Source organism: Brachyhypopomus gauderio, chromosome 19, assembly GCF_052324685.1.
Source record: "Brachyhypopomus gauderio isolate BG-103 chromosome 19, BGAUD_0.2, whole genome shotgun sequence".
Classification (NCBI taxonomy): Eukaryota; Metazoa; Chordata; class Actinopteri; order Gymnotiformes; family Hypopomidae; genus Brachyhypopomus; species Brachyhypopomus gauderio.
In genome coordinates this window covers 11,082,194-11,100,963 of record NC_135229.1, presented here as the reverse complement: position 1 = coordinate 11,100,963, position 18,770 = coordinate 11,082,194, and the positions used below count along the sequence as shown (strand labels likewise).

Genomic DNA, 18,770 nt, shown 5'->3' with positions numbered 1-18,770 from the left:
TGTGCTGAAAACAAAACGATTAAATTATTTTATGGCGGAAATTGCGTAGAATAATGCTGTTTTTGCAGAGCTCATAATTTTTAAATATTAAAAACCCATCCCCAAAGAGTTTTCGAATGGGCTTCTGTTATAGGATGTCACGGCTTTTTGCATCTGTCTTGGCTGTGCTACATTTTTCAATCACATAAACAAGTCATTAGCTTCCTAAAATATAACAAACAACAAATTTATTCGTTTATAAGCTGTCGAGATTATGTATAGCCTTTATAGGCTTTTCATCAGTGAACCATAGCTTACGTGGTTATTAAAAAAAAGAAAAGAAAGAAACGCACATAGTCGCCTTCATCACTGGACTTTTATTCATAAAATAAATATTTGCCGGCGTCGAACAAACGTTTCCCGCTTCACACTCGGAGCGCCGAAACGCGAAGGTGTCACGCGCAGCGAAGCGCGAGGGGGTGACGGCGCGCGTGACGGCGCGCGTGGGAAGGAGGACGCGGCTGCGCTGCCATTCGGTTTCTGCGCGAGACGGACCGCGAGGCGCTGCACGCGCAGAAGAAGACACTTTCGCATGGACTGAGACGTGCGCGTGAACGAGAACTGGTGGGTCGGTGATCTTTTTGGAGGGGGGAATAAATGGTAGGAGATACGATGACCCTGTTGTCTCTTTTGGGCCGGATCATGCGTTATTTTCTGCTAAGACCAGAGACCTTGTTCCTGCTGTGCATAAGCTTGGCGTTGTGGAGTTACTTCTTCCACACGGACGAGGTGAAGACCATCGTCAAGTCCAGCAGGGACGCCGTGAAGATGGTGAAGGGGAAAGTGGCGGAGATCATGCAGAATGATAAATTCGGGGGTCTCGACGTGTTGGATGCGGAGTTCTCCAAGACGTGGGAGTTCAAGAGCCCCAACGTAGCGGTGTTCTCCATCCAGGGCCGCCGGGATCACATGGAGGACCGCTTTGAAGTCCTCACCGACTCGGTGAACAAGAGTCATCCATCCATATTTGGGATCTTTGATGGCCACGGTGGAGAGGTAAGATGTGTTTGCTGCATTTTAGATCACATGCATTTCAACATGCACCACTAAATACCCAGCCAGGCAACTGAGGGCTGGAATTACTGATGGCACCTGAACAGGTGCAGCTATGCTGGCTATGAAGTCCTTGATTTTGATTATTAAAAATAACACCAGGGCAAAGCTTGCTTATTTATTTATTTACAATCTATCCGGTCTGACAAATGTGACAAACTATTTTTAACCATTCGTCAGAAAAACTAAATGACCTGACAAGTTTAAAACTATTAAGTTTTAGATTCTTGAATTAAATTACTACTGCTGATAGAAGCATTATTATTATTATTATTATTATTATTATTATTATCGTCATCATCATCTCATCATCACCAACGTTGTTATTATTGTTGCAATGTCCATAAATGCTAATTAAAAGCAGAGAAGGGGCCGTTTTTATCTTTATAATTTTTAGTAATGTTTAATCTTTCAAATGTATCGTTAAATTGAACTATGTAAAAATCACATTACCTGTTGGTGGTTTCACAGCAAGCGTTACATCGAGCAGTTGTAAAATGACCTTTTGAATCCCACATACCTGACTGGCGTTCTAGCCAACAGTCATGTCTGTTATTTTAACAGTGCGTCGGCATACACACTGTTCAAACACGCTATCTGGGCGAAAGAAGCCTCAATATTAACTTAAGCGCTTAAGTGTACTAGAAGAAAAACTCTCATGTGGTAGAGGAACTGTAGCTGATCTGGTGGCCCGATCCATAATTTTAGTTCAGTAGTATTCCCACAGTGACGTTCATACAGTAGTATTTCCACATTAACTGAAGAGTGGTGTTAATTTAGTACTCTCACAGTACTTGTAAACTGAACAGTGGTGTTAATTCAGTACTCCCACAGTAATTGTAAACTGAACAGTGGTGTTAATTCAGGAGTACTCCTTTTCTCAGAGTGAATCTTCCTCTCTTGAAAATGACCCTGAAACATTCGTTTCCCTGCGGTGGTCATCTTGCAGTGGGGGTTTAATGTCATCACCTCTTCACCCCTCATCATATCAATGTCTCCACGGCCTTCAAAACCTTCTCTCTGTTTCTCTCCCTCTGTATTCTCTGTGTTTGCCTTTTTGTTTCGTTACTTTTCTCCACATTTTCTTCTGTTTCTCTCTCTCGCCCTCTCTCTCAAAGGGGGGGAGGGGGGGGGGAGGGGGGTGAAGATGGCTTGTTGTGGCCATGTCTGGCATCTGGATTGGGTTTCTCGGGGAAACGCCCGTCTGTCCTGCAGGGTGTGGAGGTGTTTCATGTTCTGGGTGGCTTTTGGGTCACAGTGAAGAGTTTTCTCTGGTGCATGGGTGAACCTTAGGACGGTGAACTCCTGATGGCATCAGAGTGTCTTCTGATAGGCTGCCCTTGGCAGCTTTGTTACCGCTCCTTTGAACTATGCAAAAGGGCTGCTGGAAAACGGCATTATAAATGACCTTGCAGGGGTGTGGTGCCGGGGCATGTGTGTGTTGTTACTGTGTATACGAGTGTTGGTTTGTGTGTGTGTGTGTTTGAACTGTTTTGAGTACAGTGTGCATATTCGTACATCTGTGTGTCTGTAAGTACAGGAGCATTGGGTATGTGTGTGTAAGAGTGTGTGTGTGAGTGTGTGAATTTGAATAGTTTTATTTGCTGTGTGTGCACGTTTGCCATGCATGAAGGAAAAAGGGCCATAGTAAGATTAAAGTGACTGGTTAGTTACCGTGTGAGAGTGTGCAGGTGTCCTGCTGTTTTAATAATCCCAATTTCACAGGGCTTGTGGGAAACACCCTGGTGGTATAACAAAGCCACCGTGTGAGACATCACACACAGCGACCGCAACCTGGCTCAAATACTCAAATACTCAAAAAAGCTCAAATACGGCAAGCAGCCGCAGTTTGGAATGTTCCGGTGGTGTTTCAAGGTTCCCTCGTTTCTGCGGTGGCACAGAACAGCTAAAAGTCGTGCCCCTCACGTCAGCCGAGGCACGGGCTCCATGACATCACACCTTCACCTCCATGCCACGTTGCTTTTCAACATTCACGGTCCACGGAGCAAGCCAGCAGCTGTGGTAGATGCTGTGTATTTCCCATGGCGTCTCCGTTGTCTTTGATATGATGTTTTAGAGTGTGTGTGTGTGTGTGTGTGTGTGTGTGGAGTTTTCATGGTTGACCTGCCAGTCAGATGGTAAGAGGAACGTCCATGTCATATCCAATAATGTGAACATCACACATGAAAGGAATGTGTGGGCTCACAGAGAGACGCAGTAGAGTGTGTGCGTGGGCTGTTTAAACCTCTGCTGACTGTTTAAACCTCTGCTGACTGTTTAAACCTCTGCTGACTGTTTAAACCTCTGCTGACTTGGGGGTTAGGGGTGGAGGGATGGAGTGGTGGGGGTTCAGGGTGAAGGGACCGGGTGGAGTGGGAGTTAAGGGTGGAGGGATGGAGTGGTGGGGGTTCAGGGTGGAGAGCGGGTTAGGGGTGGTGTCACAAAGTGATTCGTTCTGCTGGCTTGCATCCTGAGTGGAAAGATGAGGTTGCTCTGACCTGCAGTTAATGGAGCGTGTCCACACTTGCCTACATCTTCTCCTCCTCCTCCTCCTCATCTTCCTCCTCTCCTCTCTGCCAGTCAGATCTACCGTACACAGATGAACAGAGTGAATCTTCACTTATGACAGGGCAGGTGTAGCTACAATCTTACCGTTGCAGTCTTGGTTTGAAAACAATGAATGAAATTCCCCCCCAATTATTTTGCTTTCAACTGGTATGCTGTATGTCCACATAGCATTCAAGTTCTAAACAATATGCAAATTATTTATTAACAAATTATAGAGAATATAGCTTCTGAATTTAATATAATTTAATCCTTAATATTGTTGTGGGTTTGCAACAGCAAGAAACCATTTGCAAGCCCAAACATACACATTCCTGTAAAAGACAAGGAGTGAAGTACCACGGAGTTATGTCCACCCGACCGGCACCAGCTGATGGACCCACCGTCCCCTGCAGTGGAAATGCCACCATTAAAGATCGTCCAGAGCCCCTTCTCTCTCTCTCTCTCTCTCTCTCTCTCTCTCTCTCTCTCTCTCTCTCTCTCTCTCCTGCAGAAGATGCTGCATGTTCTGGTTCTTTGTGGTATGCTTGTTTTGTTCATCTGGAATCTCATGTACAAGGTGTGCTGAAAGTGTGTGTGTGTGTGTGTGTGTCTGTGTGTGTGTGTGTGTGTGTGTGTGTGTGTGTGTGTGACACCTGTGTAATGACAGCGTTTGGCCGCTGTGATTGCGGCTTCCTCTCGGGCCCCCACATCACACACGTCTCCCAGTGCTCCATCAATCAGCAGCACGGCGTGCACACACCGCCACGGGGGACCGGCACAATCAACACGGGCTCGGCGGCAGAATACGCACACATATGAAAAATAGATCCTTACTCCTGCAAATAAACATCCTTTGTTTGGGGTAAACGGGTTTCTTGGCTGGTGTATCATCATTCAGAGATAATTGCCTGCTCAAAAAAGAGGTGTGTGTGTGTGTTTGAGGGAGGGATGGAGTGTGTGTGAGAGGGAGTGAGAGATATGAAGGTCTGTGCGTGTAGCCTCCTATTGGGTTTATTGGTTATGTAGGTTGGATATGTGTAATACAGTTTGACAGTTTTATGGAATAGTGTATGTGTGTGTTTATGATGGTTATAAATATGTCTGAATGTATGTGAAAGAGATAATATTGCATGACTTCTGCATGTTTGTGTATCGCTGATACAAGATTGCCTCACTATTCTCATACCTTTGTATTCATATGCATATACATTGGGGGGGGGGGGGGGGGGGGGTACTGAATATCTTCACCTGATCTCAAGGACTTATGGACCGGCTGCTTTCCAAGTTGTGTGTGTGTGTGTGTGTGTGTGTGTGTGTGTGAGAGTGTGTGTGTGAGAGAGAGAGAGAGGCAGAAAGAGACGGCTGGTCACTCCGTCTCCGTCACTCTGTAAATGTATAGATGATTAGATGACGGGGACACCACCCTCCTCCTCTGAGACGGGGACACCACCCTCCTCCTCTGAGACGGAGACACCACCCTCCTCCTCTGAGACACGGACACCACCCTCCTCCTCTGAGACGGGGACACCACCCTCCTCCTCTGAGACAGGGACACCACCCTCCTCCTCTGTCTTCCACACTGTGACCTTCAGTGCTGTTTAATTCCAGTTGCTCTGCCAGTTAGTTTGTTTGCTGGAGGACTGTTTTAGGAATGCTGTCTGAGCTCAGCGCTCAAATGGAATTTCACAATCTCTCTCTTTGCCATAAGTGCTGTCTTTCTCCAGGGATTGTGGTTGTGGGTGGCATATTTCCATAACTGGAGGTATTTTTTTTAATATATATATTTATAGAACTATTCTGGGCCCTTGGAGGACTCTGGTGCTGTTGCAGCCTCTCTGCTTTGGGGCGTTTTTAGGGGAAGCAGGATTGTGTTTACATTAGTTTACTTCTCAGCTCAATCCTTCCCTGGTTTAATTTAGTGTGCTTTGATATTTCTGCTCCTTCCCTGCCCTCCAGCGAGACTTGAATGGTCTTTTGTTCGCTATCTGATCGAGCGCCTAACTGGTCTTCATTGTCTCCTGTGTTTTTCCTCAAAATGCCATTTCCAAGGAACTGTGCCGGTTTCTCGTTTACAGGTGTGGTGTGGGCTCCGTATGTGGGCGTGGCCTTTTGAAGCGCCGTGAAGCACCTCGCACGTGAACCCTGCCGCTTGGGATTTGAATCCCAGTTGTGCCACGTGCCCCCTGGTATTTCACTCTCCTCTCTATGTGTGCGAGTTACTTGATAATGCCACGTGGGTAGCTGGGAAATGTGCAGGTGAGGGACTTGCACCTATCACGTAGCTCGTTAAGATCCCATACTGGTCGTGCCCGACAATTAGCTGCAGGTCAAGATGGAGGCCCTTATCCACAGGAGCGCAGCGGCCGGGGCTGTGGCCTCCCACGGAGCGCCGTGATGTGTGTGTGTGTGTGTGTGTGTGTGTGTGTGTGTCTCTGTTTCCGACGTCCCGTTATATAAACTCACAGACACACATATACCTTCAGAGAGCTCACTCGGGTGCCTGAGTAGACTGTGCATTAGGATATAGTTACTTTGAAATCCCCACTGTGAGTATGCGTCTGTCTACAAAATCCAATCTAAATTCATCTGTAAACATATCAAGACGTCCTTTCCGTTCAATAATTCAATAATGTTTTTTCGCCTCCGCAAACAGCCTTATGCAAATATTCTGCCTCCTTTCAACAACCATTACAGCCGTCTAGATCAGGGGTTTGGTGTGGAGGGGGCGGAGCCTAAGGGTGGACCAGCCCCCACTGGTCCCGGGTTTTCTGCAGTGCGTTCCAATGTTCCTGTGCTTCCTGTCTCGGCGGTCCCGGACTGCCTGGCTCTGCTTTTCTCTCTCCAGCACGAGGCCTGGAGTGGTCCCAGCTTGGAGACGCAGTGCGGGTTCCCGCTCGGCCTTCTGGGGCAGCAGAGCGCCCGTTAACGTCCGAGCCTCTCTGAAAGGGGAGAAGGGAAAGAGGCGGATGGGTCTTGGTGTGCTCCATGTCAAAGGGCAGTCCAGGAGCCTGCAGCCAGTATGGGCCAGAGTGTGGGGGGTGGAGGGGAGGGGGGTGAAGGGGAGGGGGAGGGGTTAAATAGAAGGGGGAGGGGTGAAGTGAAGGTCAACACAGCTGTCTCCGCCCCTTCATTGTCCTGTGTGCAGATCCTGCTGTGCTGGCTCCCTCTGTTCTATTTTCTTCTTTCTGTGTGTGTGTGTGTGTGTGTGTGTGTGTGTGTTGGGGGGAGGGGGGGCTATGCCACTGTGGAGACTACTGACTCTAGAGATGTTATCACCAAGGCCAGCTAGCTCAGTATTGGAGGTGTTTTTAACACTGTGTTGGTTGCTCATTTCATTATTTTTGCTTGAATAAAGACATTATTACACACACACACACACACACACACACACACACACACCATCAACAGTTCTGTTTTCCTCCATACCACAGTATGTTGTTCAATTATGGGTCTTTTTTTATTTAGACCACTTTAAAGAAAAAAAAGCAAAAATATAACATTTCATAATTTGATAGTTATATTTGATAGACATTTGTTTATTGTGAAGTAAATAATTATAAACCAATCATGGACTGATTTGTGGAGACTGAACTTGGGGTTAATAAGGCTGGCTTCGGAGACTTGGCTTTGTGGGGCCTCAATTAGCTGGGCCGTGTGTGTGTGAGAAAAAGATCCAGTCATTGGTAGTTCTGTGGGTGCAAATGCCTTGTTGATGCCAGACGTCAGAGGAGAATGGCCAGACTGGTTCGAACTGATAGAACAGCAACAGTAACTCAACCGAGGCATGCAGAAGAGCATCTCTGAATGCACGACACATCGAACCTTGAGGCGGATGGGCTACAGCAGCAGAAGACCACACCAGGTGCCACTCCTGTCAGCTGAGAACAGGAAACTGATGGTACAATTCGCACAGGCTCACCAAAATTGGACAATAGAAGATTGGAAAAACATTGCCTGGTCTGATGAGTTTCGATTTCTTCTGCAACGGGGTCAGAATTGGCGCCATGAAGTGGTAGGACGGAGCGGGGTCAATCACTACAGACAGCCAAACTTCATGTGGCCTTCAGATTGTGCCAAGTGTAAAGTTTGGTGGAGGGGGGATTATGGTGTGGGGTTGTTTTTCAGGACCTGGGATTGGCCCCTTAGTTCCAGTGAAAGGAACTCTGAATGCTTCAGCATACCAAGACATTTTGGACAATTCGATGCTCCTAACTTTGTGGGAACAGTTTGGAGCTGGCCCCTTCCTCTTCCAACATGACTGAACCAGTGCACAAAGCAAAGTCCATAAAGACATGGAATGTAGAGTCTGGTGTGGATGAACTTGACTGGCCTGCACAGAGTCCTGACCTCAACCTGATAGAACACCTTTGGGATAAATTAGAGTGGAGAACGAGAGCCAGGCCTTCTCGTCCAACCTCAGGATGTGACCTCACAAATGTGCTTCTGGAAGAATGGTCAATAATCCCCATAAACACACTCCTAAACCTTGTGGACAGCCTTCCCAGAAGAACTGAAGCTGTTCTAGATGCAAAGGGTGGACCAACATCATATTGAACCCTATGTATTAGGAATGGGGTGTCACTTAAACTCATATGTGACTCAAGGAAGGTGAGCGAATACACACCATCAGACACAGACATCATTGTCTTGCATGGGCCAGGGAACTTTTCTGCTGGACAAGGGGCCAGTGGGCCTCTGTGCTGTTCACAACACTGGCCTAATTTCATCTTCATGGACAAAAATGGTCCAGTTCATGGAGTTCATGCCCAGGCTGCTGGAGACTGGGGTAACTCAAATGGAATGGTCTGCACTTTCTTCAGACCTGAATCCCATAGAACACATATGGGATCTGCAGAGTCACTGTGTAGACGCTCATAACTCTGTACCCCAGAACCTCAATGGCCCTTCAAGATGAGTGGGATGTCTCAGCAGACGATGAATCTACTCGTGAACAGAGTGAGACGTCGTCGGGCTGTAATTGATGCTTGGGGGTCACGTGACATGTTTATTTGGGGTACATCCACTACTGTTGTTGGAGTCTGTTTCAGTAGATTGAGGAAATCACTATTGCGTGTTTCTGTATATCACTAGCATGGACGTATGTTTTGCATAAATTTCACCCAAACGCCAAATATCTCTAACTAATAAGAATTGCAATGTAGAATCGTATATTTTATTGCTGTTTTCAAAGAAACAAGATGTTCTGGACAATGGTGTTTCATCAGCTGAGCAAGCAAAGCGATTTTGTAATGATATATTGTGTAACAGCTAAAGATGAAACGCAGTCATCAGTAGGCAGTCAGGCACTGTTGGCGGTGGCGTGGTTGGTTGTGAATCCAGCTCGTGCGTGGCTCTGCGGTAAACTCAACTGGGAGCACAGTAATCAGGTCATTTGACTGTGCTGTGGGCTCCACCCTGTGCTGCCTCTGTGGGTGGTGTGTGCTCTGAGCCTGTAGGAGGCTGGCTGTAGCGCGGTGGGGAGGATCAGTAGACTGGATCTGCAGGAACCTCACGGCCATGCCTGTTTCCCCCTCGTGTGTGTGTGTGTGTGTGTGTGTGTGTGTGTGTGTGTTAGTAAGAGTCTAGAGCAGTGGTCCTCCATCTGGCACTCTGAGAGTCCACACACTCTTCCTCCCTCTGGCACACCTGGCCAGGTAGAGACCTCTGTAGCCCTGTGTTACCTGATGCAGATGTACATGATGCTGGATCATGATCCCCAAGGAGTGAACTGAACACATCTGGGTTTGAGAAACTCTGCTTGTGTGTGTCTGTGGAGCACATGGGGCCGGCAGTCTTACAGAGTGAGATCTGGGGTGTTATCTGGAGTGTTATATATGGAGTGAGATCTGGAGTGAGATCTGGGGTGTTATATGGAGTGAGATCTGGGTTGAGATCTGGGGTGTTATATGGAGTGTTATATGGAGTGTTATATGGAGTGTTATCTGGAGTGTTATCTGGAGTGAGATCTGGAGTGTTATATGGAGTGTGATCTGGAGTGAGATATGGAGTGTGGTCCCTGCAGCAGGTGGCGTTCTCAGCAGCCCAAAACTGCTACTTTACTGCAACAAAATGCTAAGATTAAAAAGTATTTAAAACATTAAGGCTTGATGCAGCAAATAATATGGCAATTGCTAGGACTATGCATGTGTGTGTGTGTGTGTGTGTGTGTGTGTGTGTGTGTGTGTGTGTGTGTGTGTGTGTGTGTCCTGTAACTGTACAGGGAGAGCCAATCCTGTCCTCTGCAGGGCATCTTGTCAGATTTTAAAATAGAGGATAAATACACATTTGTGGTAAAACACACAAACACATGCACCCACCCACACACATACCTACGCCGCACACACGGGGGCGTGGCTTCTGTGAGCGCACACACGGGGGCGTGGCTTCTGTGAGCGCACACACGGGGGCGTGGCTTCTGTGAGTGCACACATGGGGGCGTGGCTTCTGTGAGTGCACACATGGGGGCGTGGCTTCTGTGAGTGCACACATGGGGGCGTGGCTTCTGTCAGTGCCCACACGGGGGCGTGGCTTCTGTCAGTGCCCACACGGGGGCGTGGCTTCTGTCAGTGCCCTGGGCAGACTTCTCCTTCATGCCCAGCTGCACTCCCCCCTCCCTTCCCGCTGGTCCTGTCCTGACTTTGGCCCTGTCCACCCGGTCCGCCCGGTCCAGTCAGGGCACGAGTGGCGTGGTACATGAGATCCGCACGGCCATAGCGAATCCGACCGTTAATGGGCATCTGGGCTGCCGTTGCCATGGCAATCGCCTGGGGAACAGCTGTGTGTGTGTGAAGACCTGTGAGTCTGTGCGACCTTAAGAAGACGAGCTGGACCAGCTGGACCTTCACCACGTCCTCAATGTTCTCATGTGCTCACTGAACTCCATCTGCTCTTCATCACAAATAATCACTCTCAGGCCTCTCTCTCTCTCTCTCTCTCTCTCTCTCTCTCTCTCTCTCTCTCTCTCTCTCTCCCTCTCTCATCCATCTGTCTCGCTCTGCCACTCCAGTTACCCCACACACTCCTTGACATTAGACTCTGTTTGTGGGGGTGAGGCGGGTGTGGTTGGTGGGGTCAGTGTGGGGGGGGGGGGGGGGGCATGTGGGCTGTGTGTGGTGTGTGATGGAGTAGGTGCACTGGGTGGAGTAGGTGGAGTTGGAGTGTGACAGTGATCCAGTCTGCAAACTGTCTTTACACACAGTTCAGACGTCGTTAGACGCAGTTCAGAAGTCTTTACACGCAGTTCAGACGTCGTTAGACGCAGTTCAGACGTCGTTAGACGCAGTTCAGACGTCTTTAGACGCAGTTCAGAAGTCTTTAGACGCAGTTCAGAAGTCTTTTCACCAGACTCTTTTTTTCTTCGTTACTGTCTAATATTAAATTCTTCCCAGCTGCTTTTAATCACTGCATATCTGTTTTATATTTCAAACTTCATTATTGTTGTACATTAACTGAATTCCTATGGCATGAGTACCTTTTAGCTGTATAGTGTCGTATAGATGAATGAGAAGTTATTTGATTTACGAATTACACATTTTATGAGATTGTGGGTTTACTTTGAATGGTATTCATTTTGTCTGGTCACAGCTGTTGAATGTGTTGAATTACCATTCCAATGTACACACACACACACACACGCACAACAGCAGCAAGTCAGTCTATTCTTGCATGCACGTTTCTTGAATCACACACACACACACACACACACACACACACACACACACACACACACACACACACCTTCCACACATGCAGTTCAGTTGTGTACATGATGTTCTAATGTTTAAATCACAGCAGATCATGTGCTGTGTGTAGTTTACATCTGAGCTGTGGAATTGTGGGAGGAGTCAGGAGAAACACGACGCATTAATTCAAAGGCCAACTTCTGAAAGGCGTTCGTCTTCAGTGAGAGGTTTCGCATGGCGCAGAGCTCGAAGGAGCTCCCTCCATGTCTGCCTTCGTGTCTGCCTCCGTCTCTGTTTAGGTTTTGCCTGTCTCTCTCTCCCTGTCTCACTTCTAGCATTTGGTATAACTGCTTCAGGACTGTCTCTCCACCTGTCTGTCTTCCTCTATCCATCTCCTGGTTGTCCATATCACAGTGGGGAAGTATGTAGGCAGGAGGATGAGATGGCGCCGTTAGCCAGCAGTCTAGCTCCAGGCGTAGCCGTCGGCAACCATGAGGAAGAAACGGAAACGGTTTAAACGGGGTAAGAACCCGGTCGGTGTGACCACTCGGGGAAGACGAAATCCCTGGTCCGCACGACCGGAGGTCCGGACCGGTCCCTCTCCTGCTCAGCTCGTGGCCGGGCTGCTGTCTGTCTCTGGCGACCGCATGCTGGACAGGCCGGCGAGACGTACGTCTCCCTTCCGAGGGTCACGTGACAACACCAGCCAATCAGGATACTGAGAGCAAGATGACTTTGTCTCAGTGTAACCTCAGTCATGTGACCTCATGATGGATTCTACTGGTCTCTCTCTCTCTCTCTCTCTCTTCCCTCCCTGCTGAAACTGAACCCCCTCATTCACCTTCAGAAGCTCTAGGACATCTTCAGAAGCATGCGGTCTAAGCTTTGGTCCGTCTGGTCATCTTTCTCAGCAGTGGTTTCACTGGCCTGTGGCAGAGCAGTGCAGGACGGGTGTGACGTTAGACACCCCCCCGTCACACTTTCTGGATACCTTGGGATTTATTTGATGAGGTGACTTGTGAAAGTTAAAGAGATAAAGATAACCAACCCCAACTAACCCCAAACATACCCTTGTCTAACCATAACCTAATCTCGTCTAACCCTAACTAACTAATTAACCTACTCAAACCCAACACTGATCCTTCTAACCCCAACCTGAATGACCACTACAACTACATCTACCACTTCTGCAGCAGAGAAAACCCCACCCAACTGCTCACTATGAGGAACAGGGTCATTTAGCTCTTCTCTTATGTGTATTAACCTCAATAGCCAGAGATGATGCGACGTACGAAAGTGGTCGTTTGTGTGTTCTGAGTGAGCAGTGTGAGGGCGGGCAGCCTCAGGTGGGAGGAGCATCATGGGACTTCTGACACGTACCGACCCCACAGACCAACAGCGTCTGGCGTTGTTAGCTTTAGCGCTTTCCCCCCGATGGAGGTGTGAGGATTGGAGTCCCTCTGGTCTGATCCTCTCATTCTGCCAGCAGGATCTCTCCATCTCTCTCTCTCTCCCTCCATCCAGACTCGTTTGGTGACTGGTTTATTTATTCAGCCTATCAAATATTAAACTGTCTGGAGGGGAAGGCCATTTTGCACCACATCTAAATGTAATCTACAGGGAGAGGAAAAGGCATGTGTACACACACACACACACACACACACACACACACACACACACACACTCATCTGCCACCTCCTAACTTATCTTTAATGGTTTCGACAGCAGCAAAATAACCCAGTCTTCTTCATATACGCTCTGCTGGAAGTTCAGGTTGTTTACTTGTCTCATGTAGATTGCAATGCCAGGAAGTGACACTCTCATTCTCAGTTAGACTACCATGAACTAACATGCACTAAAACACACACACACACACACACACACACACACACACACACACACACACACACACACACACACACACACACACACACACAATATGTCTATTTCTGAGACATTCCTAATGCATTAACAGCAAAAGTTTTTTTTCCTGTGCGCTCTCTCACACTCACGGTCACCCACACACCTCTGAAGAACACACACCTCTGAAGAACACACACCCCGTTATTCTTCCACGTCTAGGTGCGAGTATCCGTCTGTCACCGTCAAGCTCATGCACACACTCCTCGTGGATTTAAACTTCCTCTTCTCGTCGATCCCAATCCAGTCCGATCATGGATTTCCAACCTGCATCCACACTTTCTCAACAGCTTCAGGCTAATCCATCACGAGGGAAACATCACTGCTGCGTACTTTAGCACTCAGCGCTACAACGTTAGCGCTAACATCCAATGACTGTTCAAAAAGTTCTGCTGTAATTAACTTGTAATGACGAAACTGACAGGCAAGCTCCAGTTCTGAAATTCAAATTATAAACTGGATAAAATGCAGCTACTTTGTACAGTGCGGTTCGTTAATACTGCCATGTATCGTGTACTGTAACGACACACAACTCGCAGTCAAAAGAGATTGTACACAGAGATATTTATGGAGTTCGCTAAATCTTGTTGCTTTCCCCCACTCACACACTGCTCCTTTATTTATTAATGTGTGTTTATTTTTTTAAGCTAACTAGCGTCCACAAACTCAGCAGTGCTAGCGTGAACTGCTTGGACTCCAGAACCGTGTGAGTGGCCCGCGTCTGGTGGCCGGCGTGCGGCAGCCTGCAGGTATTGGCAGCGACGACCCGTGACCCTGAGCGCACGGCCGAACCCTTGGGTCGGGCCATCATCGATTGCCCTCAGTTGCCGTGGTGGCATCCAAATGTTTATCGTTTAACGGCCTGGCTCATGCAAGCCCGCAGGGGCACGGATCGATCCCGCGTGGGTGGTGGAGAGTGGTGACGGGGGTTTGCTCTGCTGCGAATCGGTGCACATTAACGTGGCGTCTGATCGATAACGGAGGGGTCGGTGATGGATGATGGGAAAGGGGCAGTTTTGAGTCTCAGGAAACACTGAAGAACCGAGAGCGTCTGAGTGGACCTCATAATTATAATTGAATCATTATGTAATAATGATTATTAAATAAAGTCTGTTTTAGACTTTGTGGGATTACAAGGGATTATGGATTTGGTTTCAGGCTGCTTTTTAAATTGCGTAGAATGGATTGAGATGAGAGTTGAGACTTTTCTCAGACATTACGTGGAGTTTCCTAGGGGTTAACAGGAATGCAGCAGCTTGGGGACTGCAGGTTCTGAATGATAAAACGACGAAGATTACAGAGGTGGAGGAGAGGGTGGCTGAATAGACCGTGGCACTCGGGGAATGTCAGAGAGAGACAGAGAGAGAGTGAGAAATACTAAATCCTAAGTGGCATTTTTGTTTGATTGCCGAGGAATTTCTGATCATCGCTCATCGTTCTGTTTGTGGACTCCATTTTCTCAGCCCTGGTTGTGACTTGCGCGAGCAAATTCCACTTTGTCAACGCTGTGTTTGAAGGTTCCTGAAAGGAACCGTCCCAGTTTACGGTTTGCTGGTGCCGTGGACCAGTCAGCCCCCTCATACCTTTCCTTGTCCAACTGAATTTAGTTATTTTTTTCTTTCACTCGTACTTTCCATAGAGGAGGTTTGTGCATGGGCGTATTTGACCCTTTTTGGTTTGTGCATGTTGTGAGTAGGTGAAGTTGTGAAGGCTGTGTCGATATGTCAGACGTGTTATAATACCGAGCCCCTTGTTCCTGCCCCTCCCATCCCTGACAGCAGGTGGAATGGTCCTGACACTCTGACCGGGGCAGATACACTGTACGTCCATTGAGGACTTGATTTAAAAGACACTCGGTTACAGTGGAGGAGCACTGCTGTGAGTCAAGCCCCGCCCCTGCCCCGCCCCTGTACTGCTCTGAGTGGCCAGAGGGCCTGTGTTGCTTATGCAGTGAACCTGTGGCTTTGGCAGAGAGAACACTGCCGTGTGGGTTGCAATTTGAGAAACGATCCCTTTGAAAAGGCTCGTTAAAAACTGTTAATTAGCCCGTGGTTAATTGCGCTCATTTAGCCGTTAGAAATCCGTTTATAAAAGTGATCTGTAAACATCTCGGACCGGTCGTGTCAATGCAGCAGCCTTCTGGCCACCTTTAGTGCTGAGCTGAGCGAGGTAACGTCCAGCAACTTGTGCAGCAGCGGACCATGTTTGTAGGTTTGCAAACATTTCGAAAGGCCTCCGCTTTAGGCCCTTTTGTGGCTACTGGTCACCGTGGCAGTAAGCCAGGCGTTTCCATGGTAAGACACAGTCATTAATTGCACTGAGCCCAGAGAAGCCAAGACGCAGCAGCTATGTGTAATCTAAACAACACGCCAACCTCCTTGACAGCCAGAGACCACGAGGTTTAGGGACTACGCAGCCTACTGCTGTCTGACGGGGAAACTCGCATTGCGTTTGGGTCCCATGATTTCTGTAATGCGTCTCATTACAGGAATCATGGGAATCACGTCCAGTCTACACGCACACGTCGGGTCAACACACACAAACATCTCTGAGGAACAACATCAGCGTTTACGCCTTATCCAAAAAGTATTAATCATTTTGATAAAGAACCACAGGCCAGTCATTAATCATTAAGACATCATGGGGGTCTACACTGTGCTTTTTAACTTATTGCAAAGCATGTTACAATCGCAATATGACCGCAATATGACTGCAGTAGTGCGTTTTTCCTATAATGGGGAGACCTAGGAGAGCATACACAGATGTTTTAAAGGAGACATTTAATCGGTGTTGAATGAAGAATGGTGTCGTGTTCATCTGTGTAATGGACTTACTAGATACACCACTGGGATGAGGCCTGTGTGTCTGTAGTGTGAAGGGATCGAACTGGTGTTGCAGAGGTAGCGTTTAATACACTTGAAGTGAGTATCAGGACTCTGTGTGTCTGCATGCAGTTGAAGTCACATGACTCGCACTGGGATCCAGGAGGGAGAAAAACAGAACGTGACCGGTGATCCGATGTGCCGGAAGACGAGTACATCAAAAATGTGTAGCATCGCCTGGTGTGCAGGGTTCACGTGAGGCTCACGTGAGTCAACGGTGAGTGGCATCACAGCACGTCGTCTAAGCCTGCTGCGGCTGTGTGCGTGAGAGCTGCTCTCTGATTGGCTGTTAGAGTGGAGAGATAGGACATTTCTGGAGCCCGGCCCAGAAGAACCGACCTGACGAGATAGAGGGGAGAGAACTGTACGTCTCAGTCTGGACACGACGAGATGAGAGTGAGATTGCCACCGTCGTGCTTGCGCAAGAAATTGCTTCTTTTCTCTGTGTCATCAGGATGTGTGGAAAAGCAGTGCACGTTTTTAATTAACGTGATTAATGCTTTGCGTATTTTCAGAGAGAGGGAGAGAAGAGTGTTTTTTTTATTTATTTTGTGTGTGTGTGCGCACGTGCACATGAGAGTGTGCTCATGTATTGAGGGAAGGCATTAGAAGCTGAAGATGAGATGGCCGGAGATAAATGACACTGTTGAAATGTGGGGAGGCAGCTAACATTACCTCGCAGGAGAGGTGCCGAGGGCCTGGGAGATGACTGGCGTTCTCCTGCGGTGTGAGGTCACGGAGACCCCTGCGGTGTGAGGTCATGGAGACCCCTGCGGTGTGAGGTCACGGAGACCCCTGCGGTGTGAGGTCACGGAGACCCCTGCGGTGTGAGGTCGCAGGGACCCCTGTGTGGGTGACTGTCGCTGTTTGCATGTCCTTGCATTTGTGCAACAGTTCAAAAAAGTTCCTCGTGTTGTAATTGAACTAATAACACTCCCACACACTCTCAGACTCTCTCCCCAAACCTTCATTACAACGAGTGGGTCGATTAATTATTATGGGATAGATTATAATGCCAGTAACTTGGGCTTTCTTCATCATTAGAGTGTAGGTGATCAGAATGGTAGTGATTTTTAGTGTCCCGATGGGAGCGGTTCTGACCAGACTGCCGATGAAGGGTTCTGCCCATTTCTTCGTTAGGGACCGCATGGATCTTATGGACCTGCCTTTCCTTCGGGAAGCAGTGAATGAAAGAAGGCCTTCAGGCCCAGAATGTGGACAAAGTTCTGCTCTGTTCCCAGTCTCCTGCCTCCTGCACACGGCACCGTTCTGCTCGGGGCTGGCCGGGCCTCTGCAGCTGGGTTGGCGTGGCCGGCAGCGGAGCGTTAATGGCGGAAGCGGCGGGAGAACTCACACCGCTGGACACCGATCACGCTTCGAATGTTAAACGCTCAACGAACACGGCTGGAGGGGAAACCACACGATGCAAACAAACCAGCCTCTCTCCCTCTCTCTCTCTCTCTCTCTCTCTCTCTCTCTCTTTCTCTCTCTCTCCCTTTCCCTCTCTCTCTCGCTCTCTCTCTCTCTCTCTCTCTCCCTTCTCTCCCTCTCTCTCTCTCTCTCTCTCTCTCTCTTTCTCTCTCTCTCCCTTTCCCTCTCTCCCTTTCCCTCTCTCTCTCTCTCTCTCCCCCTTCTCTCCCTCTGCCTCTCTCTCTCTTTCTCTGCCTCTCTCGCACTTGCTCGCTCTCTCCCTTCTCTCCCTCTGCCTCTCTCCCTCTCTCCCTTCTGTATTCTGTGGTGATGGTACCATAGAGATCATGAGAGAATACCCATAAAAGCGAGGAAAAAATTTGCATGTCTTAAAATACTGAACATTTTGTGATTGTAGGATTGTGGCAGTTTTTATCTCTTAGGCATGGACCATGCATAAGACAGATAAAACCTTTACCATATAACCCATTATAGCTCACTTATAAATATGTCAAGTACATCTCATTTGAAAATCAGTAGCCTTAATTAAAGCTTAATCGGAACTGTTTTATTGAGTTAGTTGGATCTCAGAAACTTTGGACAGGGCTGACTCAAATTCATAAACATCAATCATTGTTATAATTATAACTGGAGTGAACTCATTAGTACATGGAGCTCTTGTGAGGCTGAAACGTGGCTGAGAACGTGTGTTCAGTTCCGCAGTGAGATCTTCTGTAGACCAGATATCCTTGTGTAGATGACAGACATATGGGCTCTATGTAAATGTGACCTGCTCCATATGGGAGGTGTGTGCATGAGTGGGTGTGGGTACGGTGTGGGAATAGATTAATGTTCAGGATTTTGATGTCTACTAAAAAAGACGTTATTACTTCCTTCTTTCTAAAGTAACCCTCTTGTCATAATAACATCATGTAGGTTGCCCGTTGTGGATGTTGTCGGTTTATTTGTATTTTGTGCGCGTGTTCGTATGGTGTGGGTGTGTTCGTGGTGAAACTGAGAGCAACAGATAAACATCTGATTGGATAGAGTGGTGTGGTTGCTCAGGGCTTCCAACCACGGCTGATTAGACAAACAGGAAATGATTGATAAGGTATTTATAGTCTACTTTGTCCTTTATGCCTCGTGATTACTGTTCTCCAGGAATCCCAGCGGAGGTTACAGCAGGGAGAGGAAGTGGGGGGTTGAGAGGAAATGAAATAGATTAGTAAAGGTTTTC

General features: G+C 48.0%; 1 protein-coding gene across 1 annotated transcript in view; it reads left to right on the top strand.

Annotated features, from left to right (window-relative positions):
- Positions 1-26: 26 nt before the first annotated feature.
- ppm1lb (protein phosphatase, Mg2+/Mn2+ dependent, 1Lb) overlaps positions 27-18,770 on the top strand; it is a 50,259-nt gene continuing 31,515 nt past the window's right edge. The window contains exon 1 of the mRNA XM_076981105.1: positions 27-1,035. Coding sequence (XP_076837220.1) covers positions 637-1,035 — 399 coding nt within the window. The 5' untranslated portion in view covers positions 27-636. The remainder of the gene's footprint in view (positions 1,036-18,770) is intronic.